Genomic DNA, 23,213 nt, shown 5'->3' with positions numbered 1-23,213 from the left:
GAAGGCTCCCGGATTGGCTTTGACAGAAACAGCCACCACCCCCCCCACCCCAGGGTCCCCTCCAGGCTTCCTCGGGATTCCTGATAGGGCCACACAGACCCTCGGATGCAGCGCAGCTTCTCGGTATCCTCCCCGGGGTCTGGGTGAAAGGGTCCCAGGCCAGAGCCCCTACCAGGCCCAGGGTGCAGCTCATTTCGCTACTCCACGTGGGCGATTAACCCCACACACCACCAAGCCCCCCAGCACTGGCTCAGAAAAGGAGGGGGCTGTTCCCTACGCAGCCTTGGCCTGGGTCTCGGGAAGAGGGGCTGCTCCAAGCCCGGAAAGGCCTGGGAGGGCCTTGCACCAGCCCTGGGGCTCAGCTCTCAGGGCCTTCTCCAGCCCAGTCCCCTCCCTCATGCCTGCAGGACAGTGTGCTTGCCTACCTCTTTCATTGCCCAGAGCTTGTCTTCCTTGTCAGCTCTCATCCCTCCATCCAACACATTTACTGAGCTCCTGTAACAGCCTAGTTAGGAGGATGGTGATGAGGACAAATCCATCCCTGCCCTGAAGGAAAGAGGACAACAGAGCTTAGTTTACTGGGCGCTTACTACGAGCCTGGACTGTTCTAAACATTTGACTTTCATAACTTCCGAGGGAGGTGGTACTTAACAGGTAGGAAAGTGCGCCCACAGGGTTAAGTGGCTTGGCCAGGGTTACAGATGGAATCAGTGGCAGAGATGGGACGCACGCCAGGATAACGTGTCTCCAGAGCCTGTGGCCACCGCGCCCTGCCCTCCAATAATGGCCATGATGGCCATCAGTACAGGGGGCCTTGGGGACGGACCGGGGAGGGTGGGAGTGGTGGGGAAAGAGCAGAGGTCTGTGGCAGAAGGTGAACCCTGAACTGAGCTTTGAAGGTAGCAATAATTTATTGTTGCGGGTGTCACCTCCTACCGCCCGCCAGTCTGTGAACCCCCTAAAGAAAGAGGCTGCGTTTTTGCACATCGCTTTCTCTCCAGGATCCAATATAGCGTCTGATACGCGGTGCACTCAATTAACAGCTGCTGATGAAATAGATTAACAAAAAAAGGAAGCGGGTTTGGGAATGGAGGTCATGTCCTCTTTCTCTCTGACGTCTGAGCTCCTAGCACAGCTCTGGGCACGTGGACGAGAACTGAGCCGCACCTCGTTCCTCAGTGGGGGTGGGATCTGGGATGAGTGGACAGAGACACCTTTCCCCTGGCTTAGCACGCTGGGCGGGTCACCTCTGAGCGACCGCTGTGGACTAAACCAACTGCCCAGTGCCCAGACAGGCTTGGGGTGGAGGAGGAGGAGGAGGATGAATGAGGGCAGCGACTATGTGGACGGGGGTGGCGGGAGGGGAAGGGGAAATGAGGAAGGGGCAGGGAAAGGGCAATTGGCAAGAGTGGCAGAACCCCCCTACCCTCTGGCCTACTACCCCATGACAAAGCTCAGATGGCATCCGAGAGGCACTCCCCCAGTTCATTCACCGGTGTCTCCCCTCAATAAGCACTGGCTGAGCCCCAGCAGTCGGCTGGACACAGCCCGGCCCCCTCAGCACACACGGTCTACGGTCAACACCCGGGCAGGAGGGCACAGATATGCCAACACCTGAGTGCACCCCGCTCTCTCTGGGTGCCACAGAGGAGGGGGTGTCCATCTCAGTCGGAGTGTTGAATAAAAACCTGGTGGTCTCCAATAAAACAAAGAGAACAGGGGAGGAAGGTCAGATCAAACGGAGGTCATTCATTGAACAAGGGCCTGAGGGGTCCAGCCATGTGGCTGGCTCACTGAGAACAGTTTGGAGTGGCAGGACCTCTGGGTGGGCGGGGAGAAGCTAGTGTAGAATTAGGGCCAGAGAGAGGCCGGAAGAAGCCAGACCCTGCTGGCCTCTTGGCTGGTGAGGAGTCTGGACTTTCCTCAGTGGCCTGTGGGGAGCTATTGCAGCATCTCTAAGCCAGGAGGAGGACTTTCCATGTCCAGCAATGGCCCTGGCTGGCGTGTGAAGCACGGATAAAGGGGAAGCTCAAACTGGAGGCAGGGAGGCCAGGGAGGCTGTGGCAACCTGCCCAGCAAGTTAAGACATTAAGGACATTGTGCATCCACAGCATGAACTTGTGAGGGGGTGAAGGAGAGAGGGAACCAAGAGGACGCCCAGGCTCCTGGCTTGGATTTCTGGGTCCTCTGGGATGGAGGACCAGGAAGGCCCAGATCTGGGAGAAGAAGGGATGTTCCTTCAGATGAGTGGATCTGAGGAGGTGACGGCCGGCTCATCTGGGCATGTGAGACTGGAACAGAGGAGAGGGGCCTCGGTGGAGAGTCATCAGGACATACTGGTAATTGTGACCGCGGATATGTCCCAGATGGCCCGAGGAGGGGCGGGGTGAAGAAGCAAAAGAGAAGACTGCCTATGTCAGAATTCAGGGGACCCGTCCCCGTGAGGAGTAAGCAGAGCCAGAGGAGGCTGCACGTCTAAGCTGGGATGTCCAGAGAAGCAGGGGGAAGAGGGGTCCAGAGGGGAGGCAGGGAGGAGGGTCAGCGTGAGCACAGGCTGAGGTCACTCCTTGAGTCGTGCATCTGGTCACTGAGTGGCTTGGAATGGCAGGACCTTGGGGCAAGCAGAGGGGTGGGGGGACTGCAAGTGAGGGTGCCCAATGGAAGCTGTCTCCACAGAAAGCAGGAAGGCAGTAGTTGGGGCTGGAGCAATTGTCCTAGGCCTCCTTCTCCCCACACCAGCCCTGCACTAACCCCTTGCATTCTGTCCCAAGCCCTCTGTACCTCTTTCCCGCATGTGCATGTTTGCAGGGCGCCATCACCCGTGAGCCAGCTGTGGCCCTGTGTTTGTCATTATCGACCCCGTGGCTGACGGTCGGCCCGGGTGCCTTGTGTCCCTCCCAGCTGGGAGCTCTCTGGGTCGGGGCTCGTCAGAGTGGGCCGCTCAGCCCGACCTCACCCGCCCACCTCCCCCCGCCGCCCCCAGTCAGGGCCTTGGCAGGTGTCACCCTCAGAAACCAAACCAGAATCAAAAATACATTTGCAAGAAAGTGGGAAACTTTATTGAATTAGCTTTTCTTTTTAGTAGAGAAGTGGAGGAATCAGAGGAGACAGGTCAGGGGGAAGAGGAAGCAGACCCAGAGAGCAGGGCGGGGAGTGGCCGTCCTCGGGGGGGTGCGGGCCGAGAGCGGAGTGGCCAAGCCTTGGGTCCTGCAGTCCCTCCTTTGCTCCTGCAGGGAACCGTCAGCTCTCTCCTCTGGGTGCTGAAGACAGAGGGAGGGGCTGCCCGGCAGATTTAAGGCTTATTTTTTTCTATAAGGCGGCGAGTGGAGCCGGTGGTGCCGCTAGTAGAGATGATGGTGCTTCCTGGGAAATGGAAGAGGCAAAAGACCTTCAGGCTGGAGAAGACCCAGCTCAGGCCAGCTCAGGCCCCCCAGCAGGGCCCCAAACCCCTAGTCAGTCTGGTGGTGTGGGGGGTAGTTGATGGGGACTGTGTTATTGTCTGGGGGACTCCCTCCACGACAGCCCCGTGGGTCTGCGGGGACAGAGCCACCTATTCTGAAAGGAAAACAGAGGAGCACGTGACCACTTCTGCTCTAGTACCATCCCCCCTCCCTACACTGGGGAACCCGGCACTGCCGCCCAGCCCGCCCACAGGGCAGGAGGCTCATCGCCTCTCCCACTGGGTTATTTCCTTACCTCCTGTGGCGAAGGCGGGCAACCTGGGAGAAAGGAGAGAGGCAGCCATGAGCGGACGGCCACTGAGGACAGCCGCCTACCTGTCCTCACATGGAGTCTCTGAGATCATCACTTGGAGCCCCTGAGTTGGGCTCTTTTCCCAGCTGTGCCCCCAGCCCCACAGAGCAACAGCAGCAGGTGACTCCCAGGCCTGTCCTGTCTGTCTGTCTGTCTGTCTGCGAAGCCTCAGGAGGAGATATTATTAGGCATTTGCTGGTCGTCTTGTCCTCCCTCTGCTTCACTCGACCCCTTACCCCTCCCTTGATCCCACAAGGATGGCCTGATCCCTGCAGATAGTCTGAAGGCAGTTAAATCTCTATTTTAACAGCTTTGTTGGGCTGCCCTGAATCCAAGCTAATACTTTTCCAATATGAGATATTTTCTCCATAGTCCCTAGTCCTGCCAATCTAACCTGGAGGCCTGAATTAAAAAGTTAAAGGGGGCTTCCCTGGTGGCACAGTGGTTGAGAATCTGCCTGCCAATGCAGGGGACACGGGTTCGAGCCCTGGTCTGGGAAGATCCCACATGCCGCGGAGCAACTGGGCCCGTGAGCCACAACTACTGAGCCTGCGCGTCTGGAGCCTGTGCTCCGCAACAAGAGAGGCCGCGATAGTGAGGGGCCCGTGCACCGCGATGAAGAGCGGCCCCCACTTGCCACAACTAGAGAAAGCCCTCGCACAGAAACGAAGACCCAACACAGCCATAAATAAATAAATAAATAAATAAATAAACATGCGGTCTTGCAAAAAAAAAAAAAAAAAAGTTAAAGGAAATGCCCCTACAGTCTGATGCCAGAGGACAAAGAGGAAGCTCTGGTCCTGGCTCTTGGTCCAGGCTGTTTAAGCTGACAGGTGTCCTTCCCTCCCAGACGCAAGGGCCTGATCCCTAAGGCCCTGCCTGCCCTGACAGCCCAGGGTCCCGCAGTCACTTTCCCACATGACCTACCTGGTGTCCTGGCCCTCCAGCAGGCTGCGGTAGGTGGCGATCTCCTGCTCCAGCCGCGCCTTGATGTCCAGCAGCATCTTGTACTCCTGGTTCTGGCACTCCATCTCATTGCGGAGCTCGCTCAGCTGGGCCTCGATGTTGCTGATGAGGCCCTGGATGTGCTGCAGCTGCAGGGCGTAGCGGCACTCGGTCTCCGCCAGCGTGCTCTCCAGCCCGGCTTTCTGGTGGGGCAGCAGAGGAGAAGGTCTGAGGGGAGCCGGGCCAGGGGGCGGGGCCTAGAGGGGGCAGCCACTGGGCAGGGGCAGCAGGTGTACCATGCTCAGCTGGGACTGCAGCTCAATCTCCAGACCCTGGAGCGTATGCCTGAGCTCCGTGATCTCCGTCTTGCTGGTCTGGATAATGGCGGTGCTGGAAGACACCTCCTTGGTCAGCTCTGCACTCTGGAATTCAAGCAGGACCAAGGTGACGGAAGAGCCCAGCTGGAAGGCCCGAGCACCCCCTGGCTCAGCGAGGTTAGAGGGCCAGGTACCTTGCCACGGAACCATTCTTCCGCATCCCGGCGGTTCTTCTCCGCCATGGCCTCGTACTGCTCCCTCATCTCCGTCAGCACGCGGGTCAGGTCAATGCCTGGGGTGGCGTCCATCTCCACATTGACCTGGCCGACCACCTGGTTTCTGAACTCCTTCATCTCCTGTAGGGATGGAAAAGGAAGATGCATGAAGCTCCTCAGCCTGCCCCTCCTTGGCTCTGAATGCTACTGGAATGTTCTGGAAAGTGCTTCCAGGTCCCACGGTGGAGGGCTGAGCCTGGCTGTGGCAGAGGGCTCCCCGTCATCACTGAAGGTGATTCAGCCATGGCAAGCACAGCCCACCTCTCACCTCCTCGTGGTTCTTCTTCACGTAGGTCAGCTCCTCGATCAGGTTCTCAATCTGCATCTCCAGGTCGGTCTTCAGCAGGGTCAGTTCGTCCATCACCCTGCGCAGGCCGTTGGTGTCGGCCTCCACGCTCTGGCGCAGGGCCAGCTCGTTCTCATACCTAAAGGATTTTTAAATTGAAAAAACAACATAGAAATGGTATTAGGAGTTTGGGTTTTTGAGCACAAGTCACCCATTCTCCTTACTTAGCCCTGCAATAAACCTTTCTCTGCTCCAATAAAAAAAAGGAAGGAAGGAAGGGAGGGAGGGAGGGAGGGAGGGAGGAAGGAAGGAAGAAATGGTATTAGACACTCCACTACCCCTGCACTGGACTCTGCTAACTTCCGCAAGACCTTCACTCCTGGGATGCTCTGGTTACATTGTTCAGAGGAACATTTGTCTAAAACTATAACTGCTGGGAAAGGGGAATGAGGGAAATAAACTCACTTGAGCCTGAAGTCGTCGGCAGCCAGCCTGGAGTTGTCAATCTCCAGAATGATGTGGTTGTTGTCAATGGTGGCCGCCAAGATCTGCAAAATACAAAAGGTAACCAACCACTGGAGGGTCCACAAGCTTGGGGAGCAGGACTGAGAAAACACGGGCAGGACGGGTGGCCATCAGACTCTGCCTCTTCTCTGCCCCTGTGAGCTGGGACAGGGCACTTCTCTCTGGGCCTCAGTTCCTCTTCTGTAAAGTGAGAGACAGGACAGGTCCCCTTGGTTTGTTCTGTCACTCCATCATTCTATGTCTGGTCATGGTGGGAAAGATCGGGATGTACATTTCAGGGGAACGACCCCACCAAGAACATCTGTGGTCAGTCACGTCTCTGCAGCGTCAGACTGGCAACCTCTCGAGGCCGCTGTCTTGAGAGCCTTTCTTCTCCTTAAGATCAGGAGAGAATCAGCCTGGCTCCTCACAGTTCATAATAACATCACCGGAGCTGGCCTCCCCTCTGAGCAGGGTGGAATTCCAACAAATACCCCCATCCATTTGAATTTCTTGTCTAAACTTTTGTGTTCCAAAGCATTTAAAATCCACCCCACATAGCTGGGACTCAGCCCAGGCAGATGGATTTCTGTTCCAACAAGCTGGCATCACAGCGTGATGGACAGGCCTTGACGGAGAGAATCTCAGCTTAGCACTGCCCAAGCCTCTGCCTGCATCTCCCCTACCTGGTCGCTGCCAATTGAGAATGCCAGTTTCAAGGAGGCCTCTACAAAAAAGTGTTCCCAAACCAATGAATGAACATACATTCCTTTCTCTGTTGGTTTTAGCCATTCTTAGTGGCTTTTAAAACTTCCAAATAACCCAGCACAGCTTCCAAATAACCCAGTGGGTTAGGATTATAGAGATCAAGTCACTAATAACATAACTGGAAAGCAGTAAAAAAAATGTTGGCATGAGTAAGAACAATAAAAATGAATAATGGGAGAGAACACATAGCCTGAGAAAGCCCATCAGGAATAGAGATGCTTGATAGGCAGTAAAAGACTAGATTTTCCCCCAAAGGAAGGGTAAGAATTCTGCCCACACTGCACCTTCTGGTCCCTAGGGACCCTGCTTTTCCTGGCCATCGCATCTCTGCCCTGCTCAGAGGAACCCTCCTCGACCTGCAAGGACTCACCTTGCCCCGGAGGTCCTCGATGGTCTTGAAGTAGGGGCTGTAGTTGCGCTCTTGGCTGACTGGGCTCTTCTTCAGATACCAGTCACGGATCTTCACCTCCAGCTCCGTGTTGGCCTCCTCCAGGGCGCGCACCTTCCCCAGGTAGGAGGCCAGGCGTTCGTTGAGGTTCTGCATCGTGATCTTCTCATTGCCAGAGAGGAGGCTGCCATCGCCACCACCGAAGTCACCAAAGCCACCTCCAAGGCCACCTCCAAGGCCACCTCCAAAGCCACCTCCAAGGCCACCTCCAAGGCCACCTCCAAAGCCACCTCCAAGGCCACCTCCATAGCCTCCACCCAAACCACTACCAGCCCCTCCACCGAAGCCGCAGTTTATGCCACCTCCAAAGCCCCCAGCTGATCCCCCAGAGAAAAACCGGGTTGAGCCGGTAGAGATACTGCGACCTCCTCCCAGCTTGCAGGAGCCACCCCCAAAGCCACCTCCATAGCTGGCAGAGGAATTCTGCAGGAAACTGCTCATGGTGAGAGCGAGATGGGCAGAGAGCTGGTGCAGTAGGATCTTGGCTTGGCCTGGCTGAGGTCTGTGGCTCTTCCCCGGAGTGGATGCCTTTTATACACCTTCCAGGGGGTTGGACGGTTGCCCCATCTTCTCTCCTCCCTTCCCCACCCTCTTACTCGTGCCAACTGCACGTCTGTTTCCCACAAGCTCATTACCTCCGTTCTCCAGGGTGGGTTGTGCCACTGGGGGAGGGGGCATTTTTTTTTTTCTTAATCCTTAACAAAAGTGATGATTCAGAGGGAACGGTGTTGTACTTGAGACTACCCTTTGACAACTGAATTCTGTCTCACCTCTCCACTTAGGGAACTCACTCCCATCGGCCCCACCCAACGTTAGAACCAGGACTGAGCTACACCGGTCTGCCAGGGAGCCTCTGCCGAGGAAGGGTGGCTGCAAGGTGGCCCCGCGCTGTCACTTCAGCCCTCTGCCTCCCTTCTTCCTGTTTCTAAGAGGTCTGACTGGAATGTTCTGCGTCTTTCTCAGCATTTCATCTACTCCAGTGCTCCCAGCAACAATGACAAACTTTGCTTGGTCCTGTAGAATCAACAACCTTGAAGGCTTTTAGGCTGAGAAAAAAATGGCTCCAAGACCATCAGGTAAAGTCATGGTGGCAAGGGACCTTAGGGACCATCCAACACAGCTGGGGAAACTGAGGCATAGAAAGAGCAAGTGGCCCTGCACATTATAATAGCTAACACCCTGAGATCCCTTACCATATGCAGGCACTGGGCTAAGAAATTTATATTGACTGCCTCATTTAATCTTTGCAACAGCCCAATAAGGTGAGTACTCCTATTATCCCCATTTTACACAGGAGGAAACTGAGCCTTAAGGGCAGAGTCAGGACTGAAACCCAAGTCTGGTCCTGTCTACACTAGGCTCATTTTTTTAGGCATTTTTTTCCTACAGTAAAATGGACAAATCATAAGCATCCAGCTTAATGCATTTTTACCCACGTATGAAAATTTAAGCATGTGTTTACTTGTGTAACCACCACCCAGAACATTTCCAGCACCCCATAAAGCTCATTGTACCTTTTCCCAGTCAATCGCCCCCCGATACACTCCGTGCCCCTAACATACCCATAATTCCAACTCTGTCACCATAGATCAATTCAGATGTTCTCAGCCAGGGGCTATTTTGCTCCCCAAGGGACATTCGATAGTGTCTGGAGACATTTTGGTTGTCACAACTGGGGGATGCTACTGGGATCTGGGGGATAGACACCAGAGATGTGGCTAAATATCCTGCTGTGCACAGGACAGCCCCTGCCCCAAAGAATTCTCCAGCCCAGAAGGTCAGTAGTGTCGAGGTCAAAAAGCCCTAGGTCAGCCTGGCCCATGGGTTTAATTACTCCATTATAGCAGCCACAGAGCCACAGCCACGTCCAGAAAGGAAGTCTTCTAATACTGAGCAGGGCTCTTTCTAGCCCCCCAACCACATGACACCTGCCCCAGCTTGTGAGTGTTTGACCAAGAGGCCACATAGAGGATGTGACCCAGGGCCTGGGGCCAGGATCTCTGCCGAGGAGCCTGGGATGTGACTGAAACTCAGGGTCTACTTAGGAAGCCGGCGGAGGAGACCTCACCACTCAGGCTGAATGAAAAAAGAAATGGGCCTTGAGCTGGCCTCTCAGAAGCCCGGGAGAGAAGGAGAGTTTCCAGGGCTGAGAGTGCAGGACACTGGACTCGAGCTCCAAGCCTCCACTCACCAAGGGGGCCAAGGTTGCCGTGAATGGCCTCCTGGGAGCTGCCTGCCCACAGCAGCCTGAAGGGCTGGGTGGGATAGGCCAGGAGCTGGGGTGAGGTGGCACAAGCTTGAGGTTGTCCTGGAAGCCCCTTCGCTGATTCAGCAAGACCAGAAAGGAGGGCTCGGAGTCAGGGCTTTCTTGGCCTTTGTTTTCTGTGGGTAGGGAAGTGGGCCTGCGTCTCCCCCAGCGGGTGTCAGTGTCAGGGAGAGAGCCAGGCCAGGCTGCGGTGCTCTAAGACCACAGGGAGGCCAGGGATTCAGGCTGACCCCTGACCCTGCCCGGCCTTCCTGCCCAAACTGATGGCTCAGCTCTCTCTCTGAAAACGTGTGATTCAGCCCAAAGCAGGAGCCCTCGCTCTCTCAGTGGGGATCAAAACTGACAAGAAGGTGATTAATGGAACCTGCCAGACCTGGAATGACAATCCTCCTGGGGCTGAAGAGCAGGTTCAGCCAACGCCTCTTAGAGGAACAATAACCACAGATCCTCCAAAGCCCCATGGTGGCCAGGACATGCCTCCCTCACAGGGTCAGGGCACGGCCCCTCTGCACCCCTCCCGAGCAGGGTATGTGATGCCTTGACACCTGAATGCCTTCCTCTGACCCCAAGTGAACCCCAGGGCCCATGGGGCGGGGGGACACATGCCAGCGCTACTGAAGGAGCTGGGTAGAGACCCATCCTGGGGACCCCATTTCTCCTCTCCCAGCCCTTGTCCAAAAGGGGCAGGACAGAGTGCTGGGGCTGAGGCACTGCCCACATGTCTAAAGCTTCCTTCTTTGCTTTCTGGCAAAATCACCTCCGCTATAATGTTTCCAGGGAGGGGGAGGGAAAGCCCCATTTATGAGTGACCCCTGCAGAGGAAGCTGAGCTTAACAGGTTGTCACACAACAATAGGAGAGGGGTTTTATTCGCCCCATTTTATAGATGCGGCAGCTGAGGTTCAGGGAAGCTAAGTCACTAGTCCAAGGTCACCATGAAGTCAAGATTTAAACTGGCATCTGGCTCTCTCTACCCCACCGGTTGGGGTCTTGGAGCCTTGCTGCAAACTCAGTGTCTGATCTCTGAGGGTTCCATTCTGTATGTATTAAAAGATAATAAAATAACACTAGCTAACATTTCTGAATACTGTGTGAAACACTCTACATGCATGACTTCATTTGGTCCTTGAAACAACTCTGCTATTGTTATTGTATCCTTTTTGCAGATGAGGAAACAAAGGCCCAGAGAGGTTAACTACATTGCCCAAACTTGAGTATGTCAGAGCCAAGATTCAAACCTCTGGCTCTAGGGTCTGCGCCCTTAACTACTGCCTGGTCGATCCCTTTCAGGCCAGTGTTAGCGCTGTCCCATCCAGAGGGCCTTCTATCTTGCCCTCTCCATTCTCAGGCCTCCTGTCACCCAAGACCCAGCTGGTGGATGGTCCTGCATCCCACAGCGGTTAGGCCTGTGCAGCTGTTGGCCTGATGGTCAGCCTGTCTGCCGTCTGGCCTGATGTGAGCTCCAAAGCTCGGGGGCTTGTAAGGGTACTTACTCAACGCAAAATGTCAAAGCCTAAATTGTCATAGGAAATTCCCCATCCAACTCCTTCATTTCACACGTGGGAAAAACTGAGACCCAGAATGCCAAGGCCCAAGGCAGTGGGAAGGGAAGAGTAATGCATGGATCTCTAGCTCTACCACTGATTAATTGCGGGCCTTATGTTGAAATGACTTCTAAGTTTCCTTCAGCAATGCCCTCTGAGGCTCTTGTTCTCCAAAATTTATCCAGAGTCACCAGATTGTTCATCTGCAAAGCTGAGGCCTAGACTTCATCCCCCAGCTCCTAACCCAGCGGTCCTTGCTTGAATCTTGGGTCAGTCTCCTCCCTCCTTCCCTCTCTCCCTGGACAACAGGGGGCCCGGAGCCCAGGCTGGCTGACCACCTCCCAAAGGGTCCTAAGGCTCCCCCCCAGGGGAAGGGTCTCTTGTGAAAGGCAGACCCACCCCAGACGGTGGACCCGGGCCCTCTGGCAGCCCTCCACCCTCAGAGACACCTGCTTGACACAGCAATCCTCAGGAGCCTTCTCCAGACTAGCCTCAGGGCCTCAGGGCTTCACGTTTCTACATAATCAGCTTTCTAAAATCCCTTTTATACCACCAGGGTTCCCCAGAAACCCCAGCGAGGCCAGCAAAGGCTTTTAATTAGGTGGACCTGTTTCAACCCTACTTCTGCCACAGACTGGCTGTGTGACCTTGGGAACGTTACTCAACCTTTCAGTGCCTCAGTGACCGCAACTGAAAAATAGGCATTCGATGAGTTAGTATTTGAGAAGCACCTGACCCACAGGAGCTCCCGGCAGGCGGAAGGTTACTCTTCCCTCCCTGTTACAAATGAGGAAATGCGAGCTTCTCCTTGTTAGATGACCCGTCGGAGGATTCTTCTGGGCCTCCTCCATCCAGGGCCAGCTCGTTGCTTCGCCTCCCTCTCTGGTCTCTGCAGCCAGCACGACACCCACGGCAACCAGACATGTGACAGTTGGTGGCATTCCTATCTTATTTCCCCCACTCAGTCTTACATTCCCTGAGGACAAGGGCTTTGTCCTCCAAATACTGCTCCTGGCACAGGGGAGCTCTGGCTAACCGTCCGAGAAGCTGTTTCAGAGACACGCTGTCTGCTGGCTTTAGGTGAGAAGGAATATCTAGCAGGAATGGTATCAAGTGGGGTCACCCCAGCTGCAAATCTCATGGGAAAAGCTGCCACCTCCTTATTTCCCCTCGTGCCGCCAGCTGCCCACGGAGGGACAGGTGACCCCCAGGTGGGCACATGCCCAAGACATGAGCGAATGTCCAGAGCCATGTCTAAGGCAAGAAAGAGCAGAAGAGAAGAAAGTTCATGCCTTCGTGCAACAACTATTTATTGAGCTACCCTTCTGAGGACTCAGCAGTGCAGGGTGCAGACACAGCCCCTGCTGTCGCAGATCCCACAGGCCAGGCTCCCTTCAGAGGTCCCAGGACGCAGAGCAGCTCATAGACAACCTCAAAATCATCTCATCCAGTCAGACGCCTCCATTTAAAGATGCGGAAACGGGCTTCCCTGGTGGCGCAGTGGTTGAGAATCTGCCTGCCAATGCAGGGGACACGGGTTCGAGCCCTGGTCTGGGAAGATCCCACATGCCACGGAGCAACTAGGCCCGTGAGCCACAACTACTGAGCCTGCGCATCTGGAGCTTGTGCTCCGCAACAAGAGAGGCCGCGATAGTGAGAGGCCCGCGCACCGTGATGAAGAGCGGCCCCCGCTTGCCGCAACTAGAGAAAGCCCTTGCACAGAAACGAAGACCCAACACAGCCAAAAATAAATATAAATAAATAAAAATTTTAAAGATGCGGAAACTGAGACCCGGAGGAGAACAGGGACCAAAGTCCTCGGGGAGAGAGGGGTGGGCATGCCCCACGCCTGCTCTGGGAAGGCCAGCCTGAACACAGGACACGCCCGGGGCCCTAATCCCTAGTCCCAAAGCTGTCCTCTCTGTGGGGAGGAGAGAGGCCTGCTGCCTGCTTCCCGGATTGGCTGGAAAGCCAGCCCCACCTCCATCCAGGGGCAGGAAACGGGCTGTTTCTGCCCCGAAGATGATTTAAGGGCTCAGCCAGGCATGAGCTATCCCTAGGTGTGGGCATCTCACTCCACGGTCAGGCAGGGCACAGGACTTGGCAGGTTCCAAGGGCTTCTCTGATAGCCTGTCCCTGAATCCCAGCAGAGCAGGAATGGGGATTCGGGGGAGATAGAAGCAGCCTCCCCTTCCCACCCACCCCCAGCTCAGGGTCTGGCCCAGAGAGAAGGCTCACTGGATGAGGGCTGAGCCCCCATGACACCCTGCACCTTTGCAGATGTGGTTATTTTTGCAAGCAAAGAAGACTCTTCGGTGGCTGTTTAGAAGGCCTGAGACCTCTCAACAGAGGCCCGGAAGTCGGCGAGGCAGGAACAGCAGCCCGGCCTCAGTGGGGTCGGAGAGTTCCCAAAAGGAGCCTGGCTGATCCCAGGATGTTGGGGACATGGAACCTGGTGCTCTGGGCTTGAACCACAGCGTGAGAGACCAAGGTGGCATGTGACGACAACCTTTCTGACTGTAATGGCTGTGTGACACTTGAACAGGCTGCCCCTAGAGGTTAAGAAATGGGTTTTAGGGACTTCCCTGCTGGCGCAGTGGATAAGACTCTGTGCTCCCAATGCAGGGGGCCTGGGTTCGATCCCTGGTCAGGGAACTAGATCCCGCATGCATGCAGCAACTAAGTAGTCTGCCTGCTGCCACTAAGACCTGGCACAACCAAATAAATAAATATTTTTTAAAAAAAGAAAAAAAAGAAATGGGTTTCAGACCAGCACACCCTCTAAGGAAGGTGTTGCCAGCTTCTGTCACCTTTATGGCATCCAGGGAAAAGCAAAGGTCTGGAATCAGAGAGACCGTCCCTAACCCAGTTTCACTATTTCCTAGTTTATGGCTTCATTCAAGTGACTCAGCTTCCCTGGGCCTCGGTTTCCTCTTCTGAAAACTGCCGCTGAAGTCTGACCCCCAGCTTCAAAAGCTGTCTGGAGAGTAAATGAGATGCCATCCATCGAATGCCCTGCCCAGAGCCTGTCAGTGTGCAGACACTTAATAAATTCCCTTTCCTTCCTCCGGCCCCAGGGAAATCTGGCCTCAAAGTGTGTACTCAGGAGACACATTCTAGATTAAATCTCCCCCAGAAAGAACAGATGCCACCTTCTCTCCAGCCATGGCTGCTGGGTGAGGAGTTGTACCCAGCGAGACCTATGGGTTCCCTCTCAGAGGACCTGGCCCTCCTCCCAAATGATCTGAATCTAAGGAGAACAGCGGCACCTCCTACCTGCTCTTCCCAGCAGAACAAAGAAACCGGTTCTCCCTCTCCCCGCAATCCTCACCGGAGCCCAGCCCAGCCATGGCACCCAGAGTTCTCCACTTCCTCATTCCCTGCCCTCTATCAGGGGCTATGAATCCCAGAGGAAATAGCCTCAAACCAGAAGCAACAAATCATGTGTGCATGGATATCGCTGCTCTAGTGAGCCCTCAGGTGGAGACTGCTGACAGGAGAGCAGGAGCAGGATTTAGCCAGAGAAGGGCAAGTAGGGGTTGATGTTGCTTTGGACTTAAGCTTGGAGAAATCAGGGAGGACTTCCTGGAGCTGGCGTTTTTCCCTCTGGGCACTTTCAGTGCTTTGTGGGGAGATGGCAGCTTCGGAGGGGATGGGGACCAGCTTTGCAGGGGGGCAGAGAGGGGAACTGGCTCAGCCGCTCTGGAGGTCAGGTGTGCCTGGCTGGAAAAGAGGGGAGGTTCAGGGGGTACATATGGTGAGGGCCAGAAGCAAGGAGGAAGGTCCTGGCAATGAGCTGTGAAGAACCAGGGCCTGGGGTCCCAGAACAAGCCCTGGTCTTGGAGTCATACAGGTGTGGGGCCCAGCCCCAGCCCTACTGCTTACGATCCATCCACGAGGCCTCTGGGCAAGTCATCAGCCTGACTTCCTCATCTGTAAGTTTCTCTAAGTTCCCTCATCTCTAAGATGGAATAATAAATCCTGACCACCGGCAGTTGATTAAATGAGACCCATAGGTTGGTGTGCCTAGCACAGTGCCAACCATACAGTGGCGAACCAGAACAATCTATTCAGTCAACCATCCAGTAAGTGATTAGTCCATGTGTCCAGCCCTGTGCTAAGTACAATACACTGCTCTAAGGAACCCCGCATCCTGCTTCCGTGATCACTAAATGGGGTAAGCAAGACAGCAAGTCATCTGAGCCACCTGATTTGTCCCAGGCGCTCCAGGTAACCCAAAGAGTGACCACGCAGGGACGAGTTCAAAGTCAGGGGCAGATGGCAGCATGTGGGCCCTGGGCTTCCTCAGAGGCCACCAACAAGAAAAACTGGACATACTACCAAGAGATATTTGCAAAAGGAAAAGCAATTCTTTATTGCATGGACATGGTACAATCTATGAGCTAGTTACACAATACAGCTGTTTCTTGCACCTCCCTGCTCTAAGGGAGGTGGGAAAGCTGGAGCGGGGTCCGGGAAAGCATGTGAAGCACCCAACTAGGAGATGAGGGACCCCTTGAGCTGGACCCTCTGAAGGCAGGGCCTGGAGTTTGCTTTTCTGGTCCCTCCGGCCAGCTGTCCACTCAGCCTGGGGAGGGTGGGGATGAAGGGGGTGTCTCTCCTGCGCTGGGCACTTAGATGTCTCTCTTTCGAGAAGAAACCACCTTCCCATCCACTGACTCCTCAACGTTGATACGGACTTTGCCGCTGCCACCACCTCCCAGGGAGGCTGTAGAAAGAAGAGGCAAGCTTTAGAGTGGGAGACTCTCCCTGTCCTCCCTCCCAAGGGGCCAGGACCTTGGCTGAGCTCTGGGAGAACTGCACAGCACCCCTGATAATGGCCATTGGCCAATCCTCCCAGAGTTGCCAGGAGGACTGGTGCTGAATCACTCGTCAAAGAGATTGGCTGCGGCAGCGGCAGGTATGCTCTGCACTGAGCAAGAATGTTAGGGCTTTTAAGCTGTACATAAACAGAAATTAATCATGGGCATCTTACCATAAGTGCATGAAGGTGGGGGGGAGGCAGGGGTTGGGGGGCTATGCCCTGGACAAAGCTTACTCATCCTGGAAGGTTCTGAGTAAATCTTCAATCCCAACCCTACCTGGGGCTGATAGAGGGGTCCCACTGGGGAAGAGGTACCTACTGGAATGGGCATGTCCCCACCCTATTGGGTTGCTTGGCCTCTTTCACTTTGCTCCCCATTCCAAGAAGAATTGTGGCTTCAATAGCTTCCCTCTCCCCTCAACTCAGGAAGAGTTAAGTCTCTTGGACTTCTCTGGCGGTTCAGTGGTTAAGTCTCCACACTTCCACTGCAGGGGGCACGGGTTCAATCCCTGGTCGGGGAACTAAGATCCCACATGCCGCCCAGTGTGGCCAGAAAAAAAAAAGAAGAGTGAAGCCTCTTACCTTCTCTGGTACCAATGCCAGCCATCCTGAAAGAGAGGGGGAAGCAGATGTAAGGAACGGACAAAAGCTCAGGTCTGCCTACAGGAGTCCCCGGGAGACAGCTAAGCCGTCCTCTCCAGCCCTCACACCACCTTCACTCCCACATCTGACTTCTCTAAAGCCTGGGACATCCTGAGAGCCACCCCCAAGCACACCAATTCTGATCTATGATAACACCCCATCTATTTCATGCTGGAAATGGAACCAGCCTTAAATCCAAGACCACGAGCCCAATTGCTATCATTTACAGAAGGCACACAGGTCCAGAGAGGTGACATGACCTGCCCAAGGTAACGGCCAAAGACCAGAGCGCAGAGTCCAGAACCTCTTACTCCTTGTTCTGTTCTCTTTTCACTGTAGATGCTGCACTTAAGATGACTCTCCCCCCTCAACCACAACTGGCCCCTCCCTCACTGCCCCCTGCACCCGAGCCCCTGCCTGGAGTCCTGGCCCTCCAGCAGGCTGCGGTAGGTGGCGATCTCCTGCTCCAGCCGCGTCTTGATGTCCAGCAGCATCTTGTACTCCTGGTTCTGGCACTCCATCTCACTGCGGAGCTCGCTCAGCTGGGCCTCGACGCTGCTGATGAGGCCCTGGATGTGCTGCAGCTGCAGGGCGTAGCGGCACTCGGTCTCCGCCAGCGTGCTCTCCAGCCCGGCTTTCTGGTGGGGCAGCAGACCAACAGACGTCACATCAGGCTAGACAGGAAGCCGCCGAGGGCCTGGGGAGAGGGGCTGAACGGATCGCAAGGAACACCCCCAAAGGGAGCTCGGGAACGCCAAGGCTTACACAGCCATGGAGGGTGGGAGAGGCTGGGGTGGGTGGGGCGGGAGGCAGACCATGCTGAGCTGGGACTGCAGCTCCATCTCCAGCCCCTGCATCGTGCGTCTCAGGTCTACGATCTCCGTCTCGCTGGTCTGGATTATCTCTGTGTTGGAGGCCACCTCCTCATTCAGCTCCTCCGTCTGTAGGTCACGCACAAGACAAGTGAGCTCCACGGGCCTCCCAGGAGCTCAGGGAGCTGGAGCGGGGCTGGCAGGTCAGGCCCACCTTGCTGAAGAACCAGGCCTCGGCATCCCGGCGGTTCTTCTCCGCCATGGCCTCGTACTGCTCCCTCATCTCCAACAGCACGCGGGTCAGGTCCACGCCCGGTGCTGCGTCCATCTCCACGTTGACCTGGCCGGCCAGCTGGTTGCTGAACTCCTTCATCTCCTGCAGGGTGGGTGGGGCCCGTTCAGAGACAGAGGGCGGAAGCCAGAGCCGAGTCTGGGGTCCCACGTGCCAATCCCGGCTCCATCCCTAACTCACCACTTGACGTTGGCTCTGCCCCGTACCCACCCCGGGCCCCTGTTTCCCACTGCGCGTGAAGAGTTTTGATCGCACGAGCCCCTCAGCACTAAGGGTCCCTCCTCCTCTCTAGGTCCTGCCGAGGGAAGACCTCAAGACGGTAGGGCCCTTGTGTGAGTTCATGAAGCGAATCAGGACAGCAGTGCCCACTGGCCGCCTGGCCTGGCTGTGGATCAGAGGAGAAAAGGGGTCTGGGTCGACAGTGCCCCTTCCTCTCCCTGGGGACCCCTGTGTTGGGGGGTGTGCGTATCTGAACCACGAAGCCCTTCCCCCAACTATGAGGAGACCCCAGAGGCCCCACTCTGCGTCCCATCAGCCCCAGCCACTGCCTGGCTCTCACCTCCTCGTGGTTCTTCCGGAGGTAGGCCAGCTCCTCGTTCAGGCTCTCAGTCTGCAGCTCCAGGTCGGTCTTTGCCAGGGTCAGCTCGTCCAGCACCCTGCGCAGGCCGTTGATGTCAGCCTCCACGCTCTGGCGCAGGGCCAGCTCGTTCTCATACCTGGAAAGGAAGAGGGAACCCAGGTGAGGAAGGGTGAGGGGTCTGGGCCGCTTGAGTCGGGAGACGGGGCAGAGGGAGCATACTTGAGTCTGAAGTCATCCGCAGCCAACCTGGCATTGTCAATCTCCAGGATAACCCGGGAGTTGTCGATGGTGGCCGCCAGGATCTGCAGGAGACAGGGAGCTGGTTTCTAGAGGACCCCTCCCTCTTCCCTGCTGCTCTCCCCGCCCTGCACCCCAGGCGGGACCCCTCACTAAACATCTCCCCTCTGACACCAGCAACGGAAGCCTGTAGGACCCCGGGGCAGAGTCCAGGCCACCACTTGGTCTGCCCCAAGCCACCCTCCTCGTCTCCAGAACATGAAGGACCAAGGAGCCAGGGTTGCAGGGAACCCCCTGTGGAAACTGCCTGGCCTGGAGAGGGTGCCCTCTTGGGGGTACTCCACCAGCCTCCCCTGTAAACAACTCATGGTCGCCAGCCTCCTGCACACCTTAACACAGCCATGCATCTACAGAACATTCCAGTCAGGGGGGAAACTGGAGGGCAGCTGCAGAAACTGGTGCAGGTGAGTGAAGGGTGAGTGAGTGGCTAGGAGAGCCCATACCCAGTTCCAGGTCTCCTAAGGTCCAACAGTGCTTTTGCCACCCAAGACATTCGAAGGGTGAGGCAGGCAGTCCTGGCGTTCTGGACTCCTAGAACCTGAGATTCATCTCTACACCTCCGTTCTTGCAAAAAAAACCAAAGGAACGCTCTAGGCAAAGCCCTGCAGGGAGTGAGCACTGCCCCCACCTCGGCCCCTACTGGTCGAGACCAGCGTGCCAGGATCCCCAGCACTGCCAGGCTGAGCAGATGTTTGCAGGTATCCACACCTGGAACGCATTCCCCGTGCTCCAAGTTTGCCGAGGTTACACATCATTACCTGGGAAGGAAAGGATTTCCCCCAGGCAGCTGGCACGAGCCACCTGCTCCCCTCTCCCTGACACCCGGGGACTCACCTTGTCTCGGAGTTCTTCTATGGTCTTGAAGTAGGGGCTGTAGTCCTTGATCTCAGTGGGCCGTTGCTTCTGGTACCAGTCGCGGATCTTCACCTCCAGGTCAGCGTTGGCCTCCTCCAGGGCGCGCACCTTCTCCAGGTAGGAGGCCAGGCGCTCGTTGAGGTTCTGCATGGTGAGCTTCTCGTTGCCAGAGAGGAGGCCGCCACCGCCGAAGTCACCAAAGCCACCACCAAAGCCACCTCCAAGGCCACCTCCAAGGCCACCTCCAAAGCCTCCACCCAAACCACTACCAGCCCCTCCACTGAAGCCGCCCCCATAGCCCCCTGCTGACCCCGAGGAGACAAACCTGGCAGAAGAAGCTGAGATATTGCGGCTCCCACCTCCCCCATAGAGACTCCCCCCAGCAAAGCCTCCTCCCCCAGCCGTGAGGGAACCCCCCCAGGTCGAGCCACCCCCAAAGGTGGAGGAAGAAGTCTGCAGAAACGTGGTGCTCATGGCCAGGCAGCAGCCCTGAGCTCTCAGCGGCACAAGCAAAGCTGGCAGGAGGTGTGAGCTGGGCTGAAAACCGAGGGCTGCGCCTGTCACCCCCAGCCCCAGGCTCCTTATATACCCCTCCCAGGGTGTTGTGGGACCATGTCTCCTCCCCCAAAGGGAAGCCAACTCCTTCTGCGTTCCTGACAAACACAGCTACCTGCACACCTCTACGTGGCTGGTATGGGGTTTTTCTTTTCTCTCTTTCTTTTTTTTTTTTTTTTTTAATGCAACAAAAGTGATGATTCAGAATGAACGGTGTTTTGCCCCGGGCCATGGTTTTAACACTTGGATTACAGGTTCATCTCTACACTCCAGGAGAAAATCGAAAGGAGCAAACTCGCATCACATCTGCCAGGCCTCCGCCTGCACTCTTAGAGGCTCAGGCCAACTCCACCCTCCGCTGGACTTCTCTGCTGCCCGCAGGTGGCCGGCTCCCTGCTCTCAGTTTGAGAATCCACTTTCCATCGCTGCCCTGTGTGGTCCCTCTCACAGACCCCACGTGCGAGCCTGCGGGCTCTGGGGATTGGCGGGCAGAGGTACACAGAGGAATGCAGGGCCCACGGGGATAGACTGAGGACAGGAGAGGGATCCTGAGTCAAGTTCCAGCTGAGGTGACCGGAGGGGCCAGCATCTGTCACTTCCCTGATGCTCCAAATGGACCCCTCTCCTCCTCTCCTCCCCCACCCACAGTCCCCCTCCTTCTTCTCAAGCTCCCCCCCACCCCCCGCCCTCAGCCCCATGGCACTGGCATCCTCACAAAAGCCAGTGTGCTCAGGGCTGACAAGGGGCTGATTGATAATCCCACCACCTGCCAACTACATGTCACTGAACCTTTGCTTGCTCCTGGGACGAGTTGGGGCAAACCTCTGCAGATAAGATGGGAGCAAGTTCCAGAAAGCCCCTGCTTTCTCCAGGGAGAGGCAAGTCGCTGCACAGCGGGGCTAGATTAACCCTGTTTGTCCTGTCAAGCACCACGGGGCTGGGGAGGGACCCGATCCAGAAAGCTGTACGTGCCTGAGCACCATGAGGAGGGAGGGGATAGAGGGGCCTGGTGGGCGGGCTGGAAGACACCTCGGAGATCTGGAAGGTCAAGGCACCGCTTCAGAGAGCAGGATGCTGAGGCCGGAGAGGGGAGTCCAACACTCAGGAGAGCCCTTTTCTCTGCCGCCAGCTCAGGGGCCCGCTCTCCGGGGATACCTGATACCTGTGGGCAGTGCCACTGGAGGCGTGGCCTGGCCCTGTGGCTTTGGCTGCGGGGTTTAGAGAGAGCCACGGGTGGGGAAGTGAGCAAGACCAGGCTGGAGAGTCAGGAGGAGGATTCCTGGACCACAGCTGCAGCACCGTGAAGTTGACGGAGCTCTGGATTCCCTGGGACCTGGCTTCAAGCCTGGCTCTACCCATCACTGCTTGGAAAACCTTGGACACGGTACCTTTCAAGTCTCAGTTTCCTTGTGGCAACGGGCACTCTCAGCTCCCACTTACGGGGAAGCCCTGAGGCCCAAGAGCCCCCATCCTGCCTCCTCCTTGCTCCCCATCTTCTGAGGCGCCGGATAGTGGGGTGCACGTCCAATACTTAGGACTCCCAAGTACCATCACCTGGGGGGACTTTTTTTTGTCCTTGGGCATCAGATCTGCCCTGTGAGTGACCGTCACACTCTGCCATATTCTTCCATAACCAGCACCTATTGGGCAATGCAGGTCATTGTTATTATTGCTCTAATAACAGTAAATTCTTACTTCCACGGCATCCTTCACAGTTTACAAAGCACTTCTGCATCCACGCCTCCTCTATTCCTTTCAGCTAAGAAGATGATCCCTGCCCCTATTTCAGAAGAAATGAAATTGCAGCTCAGAGAGGGAAGTGATTTGCATAAGGTGGCACGGCCAGTAAGAGGGCATCGCCAGGACTCACTGGGTCCTCTGACCGCTCCCCCCGCCACTCAAACAGGAGACAGGAAAAGAAGGTGTTCCCCTCCCCAGACCCCAGATTCCTGCACCTGAGCAAGGGTAGTGGAGTATTCCTTGTATGTGGGGGTGGGCTTCTCCTTGCCCGGCATCACAGTAAGCCAGCCTCTGAGTGCTGGGCCCAGACAGTGAGGTATTGTCTCGTGGGTGGCAGGATACTGTCTTTTCCTCTGAAAGAAAAATAATCAAACTCAGATCAACCATAGCTCATTAAAGCCTCTGCAGACATTACGGCCCCAGCAATTACCCCGGGGAAAAATTACGTGCCATCACCCCGGGATGAGGGAGGGCTGGACCCCAGCCAGCCTCTCTCTGCACCCTGACTCCCCTCCAGCAGCCCCTCAAGGGGGCTTTCCCTACACTCTCAGGCCCAGGCCAGGCAGCAGCTGCCCCAGTCACAAATCCCTGGTTTCGGTCCAAACAGTTCTTATGAGCTCAAGGTCTGGGTGGCCGGAGTCTACTCGTTAGCACCAGAAGGTGATGGCTGGGCAAGGACGGAGATCAAGCTCCATTTGGCTCCAGCCCAGACTGCAGACCTGGGCCCTGCCCCAGGCAGCCTGCCCGGGTTGCTGTGACAGTTTCTGTCCTTTGCCCACTGCAGGCAGACAGGCTGCCCCAGAGCCAGCCTTCCCTCCTTGGGATGGGACGATGCAGCCCAGTGGAAAGAGCCTGAGCTGGACTCCACCTCTGGGTGTGACTTAACATCTCCGAGCCAGGTTCCTGACTTAAAATTGGGTCATTTTCCCACTTACATGAGGTACTAAGAAGAGTCAAAATCATAGAGACAGAAAGTGTAATGGTGGTTGCCAGGGGTGGGGAGGGAGAATGAGGAGTTATGGTTTAATGGGGATAAAGTTTCAGTTTTACAAGATGGAAAGAGTTATGAGGATGGAGGGTAATCATGCTTGCACAACAACGTGAGCGCACGGAACTGCCACAGGACTGTGCACCGAGAAATGCATAAGATGGTAACGTTTATGTTATGTGTATTTTACCACAATAAAAAAATTAAAAAAAAACAAAACACTGACCCCGTTAACACTGGCCCCAGCTACAGGGCCATGGTGAGCATTCAGTGTCACAGGGGGAGTGGGGACCTCCACAGATGTTAGGATCCTCCCTCACTCCTCCGCTCCCCAGGGAGATGCCAGGGTCAGAGAGAGGGCATGCCCTGGGGCCTGGAGAATTCCTCATTTCTCATTTATTTGTTATGTGGCTTTGAGGAATCAAGCCTCCTCTCTCCGAGCCTCAGTCTACCAATTGGAAAAATGGAAATAACGTTGGCCCAGTCTGACTCACGGGGATGGAGCAAGATGATGGACTGGAA

The 23,213-nt window shown here is 55.9% G+C and overlaps 2 protein-coding genes across 2 annotated transcripts; both read right to left on the bottom strand.

The window, feature by feature from the left end:
* Nucleotides 1-3,230: 3,230 nt before the first annotated feature.
* KRT13 (keratin 13) lies at nucleotides 3,231-7,774 on the bottom strand. The gene is made up of 8 exons (XM_057535344.1): nucleotides 7,219-7,774; nucleotides 6,042-6,124; nucleotides 5,559-5,715; nucleotides 5,210-5,371; nucleotides 4,995-5,120; nucleotides 4,681-4,901; nucleotides 3,697-3,719; nucleotides 3,231-3,363 (listed from the first exon to the last, which is right to left on the bottom strand). The coding sequence occupies exons 1-8, from the start codon at nucleotides 7,735-7,737 to the stop codon at nucleotides 3,293-3,295; spliced, it is 1,362 nt and encodes a 453-aa protein (XP_057391327.1). The 5' UTR covers nucleotides 7,738-7,774; the 3' UTR covers nucleotides 3,231-3,292.
* A 7,733-nt stretch (nucleotides 7,775-15,507) lies between these two features.
* KRT15 (keratin 15) lies at nucleotides 15,508-19,882 on the bottom strand. Its single transcript, XM_007177618.2, has 8 exons — nucleotides 19,388-19,882; nucleotides 18,476-18,558; nucleotides 18,236-18,392; nucleotides 17,599-17,760; nucleotides 17,388-17,513; nucleotides 16,990-17,210; nucleotides 16,513-16,538; nucleotides 15,508-15,834 (listed from the first exon to the last, which is right to left on the bottom strand). Exons 1-8 carry the CDS (start codon nucleotides 19,880-19,882, stop codon nucleotides 15,740-15,742), a joined length of 1,365 nt encoding a protein of 454 aa, XP_007177680.1. The 3' UTR covers nucleotides 15,508-15,739.
* Nucleotides 19,883-23,213: the final 3,331 nt, after the last annotated feature.

This window comes from Balaenoptera acutorostrata, chromosome 20 (genome assembly GCF_949987535.1).
Source record: "Balaenoptera acutorostrata chromosome 20, mBalAcu1.1, whole genome shotgun sequence".
NCBI classification, from domain to species: domain Eukaryota; kingdom Metazoa; phylum Chordata; class Mammalia; order Artiodactyla; family Balaenopteridae; genus Balaenoptera; species Balaenoptera acutorostrata.
Note: the sequence above shows the minus strand (reverse complement) of the source record. Positions and strands in the feature narration are given on the sequence as shown.

Excerpts from the sequence above, each read along its gene's own strand:
- KRT13 (XM_057535344.1), bottom strand. The coding sequence starts at position 7,737 with ATGAGCAGTTTCCTGCAGAATTCCTCTGCCAGCTATGGAGGTGGCTTT. Across the intron at positions 5,121-5,209 it reads AAGAATGGTTCCGTGGCAAG|AGTGCAGAGCTGACCAAGGA; the intron begins GTACCTGGCCCT and ends CTTGAATTCCAG. Across the intron at positions 4,902-4,994 it reads TGCAGTCCCAGCTGAGCATG|AAAGCCGGGCTGGAGAGCAC; the intron begins GTACACCTGCTG and ends CTGCCCCACCAG.
- KRT15 (XM_007177618.2), bottom strand. The coding sequence starts at position 19,882 with ATGAGCACCACGTTTCTGCAGACTTCTTCCTCCACCTTTGGGGGTGGC. Across the intron at positions 18,393-18,475 it reads GCGGATGACTTCAGACTCAA|GTATGAGAACGAGCTGGCCC; the intron begins GTATGCTCCCTC and ends CTTCCTTTCCAG. Across the intron at positions 15,835-16,512 it reads TGGCATTGGTACCAGAGAAG|CCTCCCTGGGAGGTGGTGGC; the intron begins GTAAGAGGCTTC and ends TTCTTTCTACAG.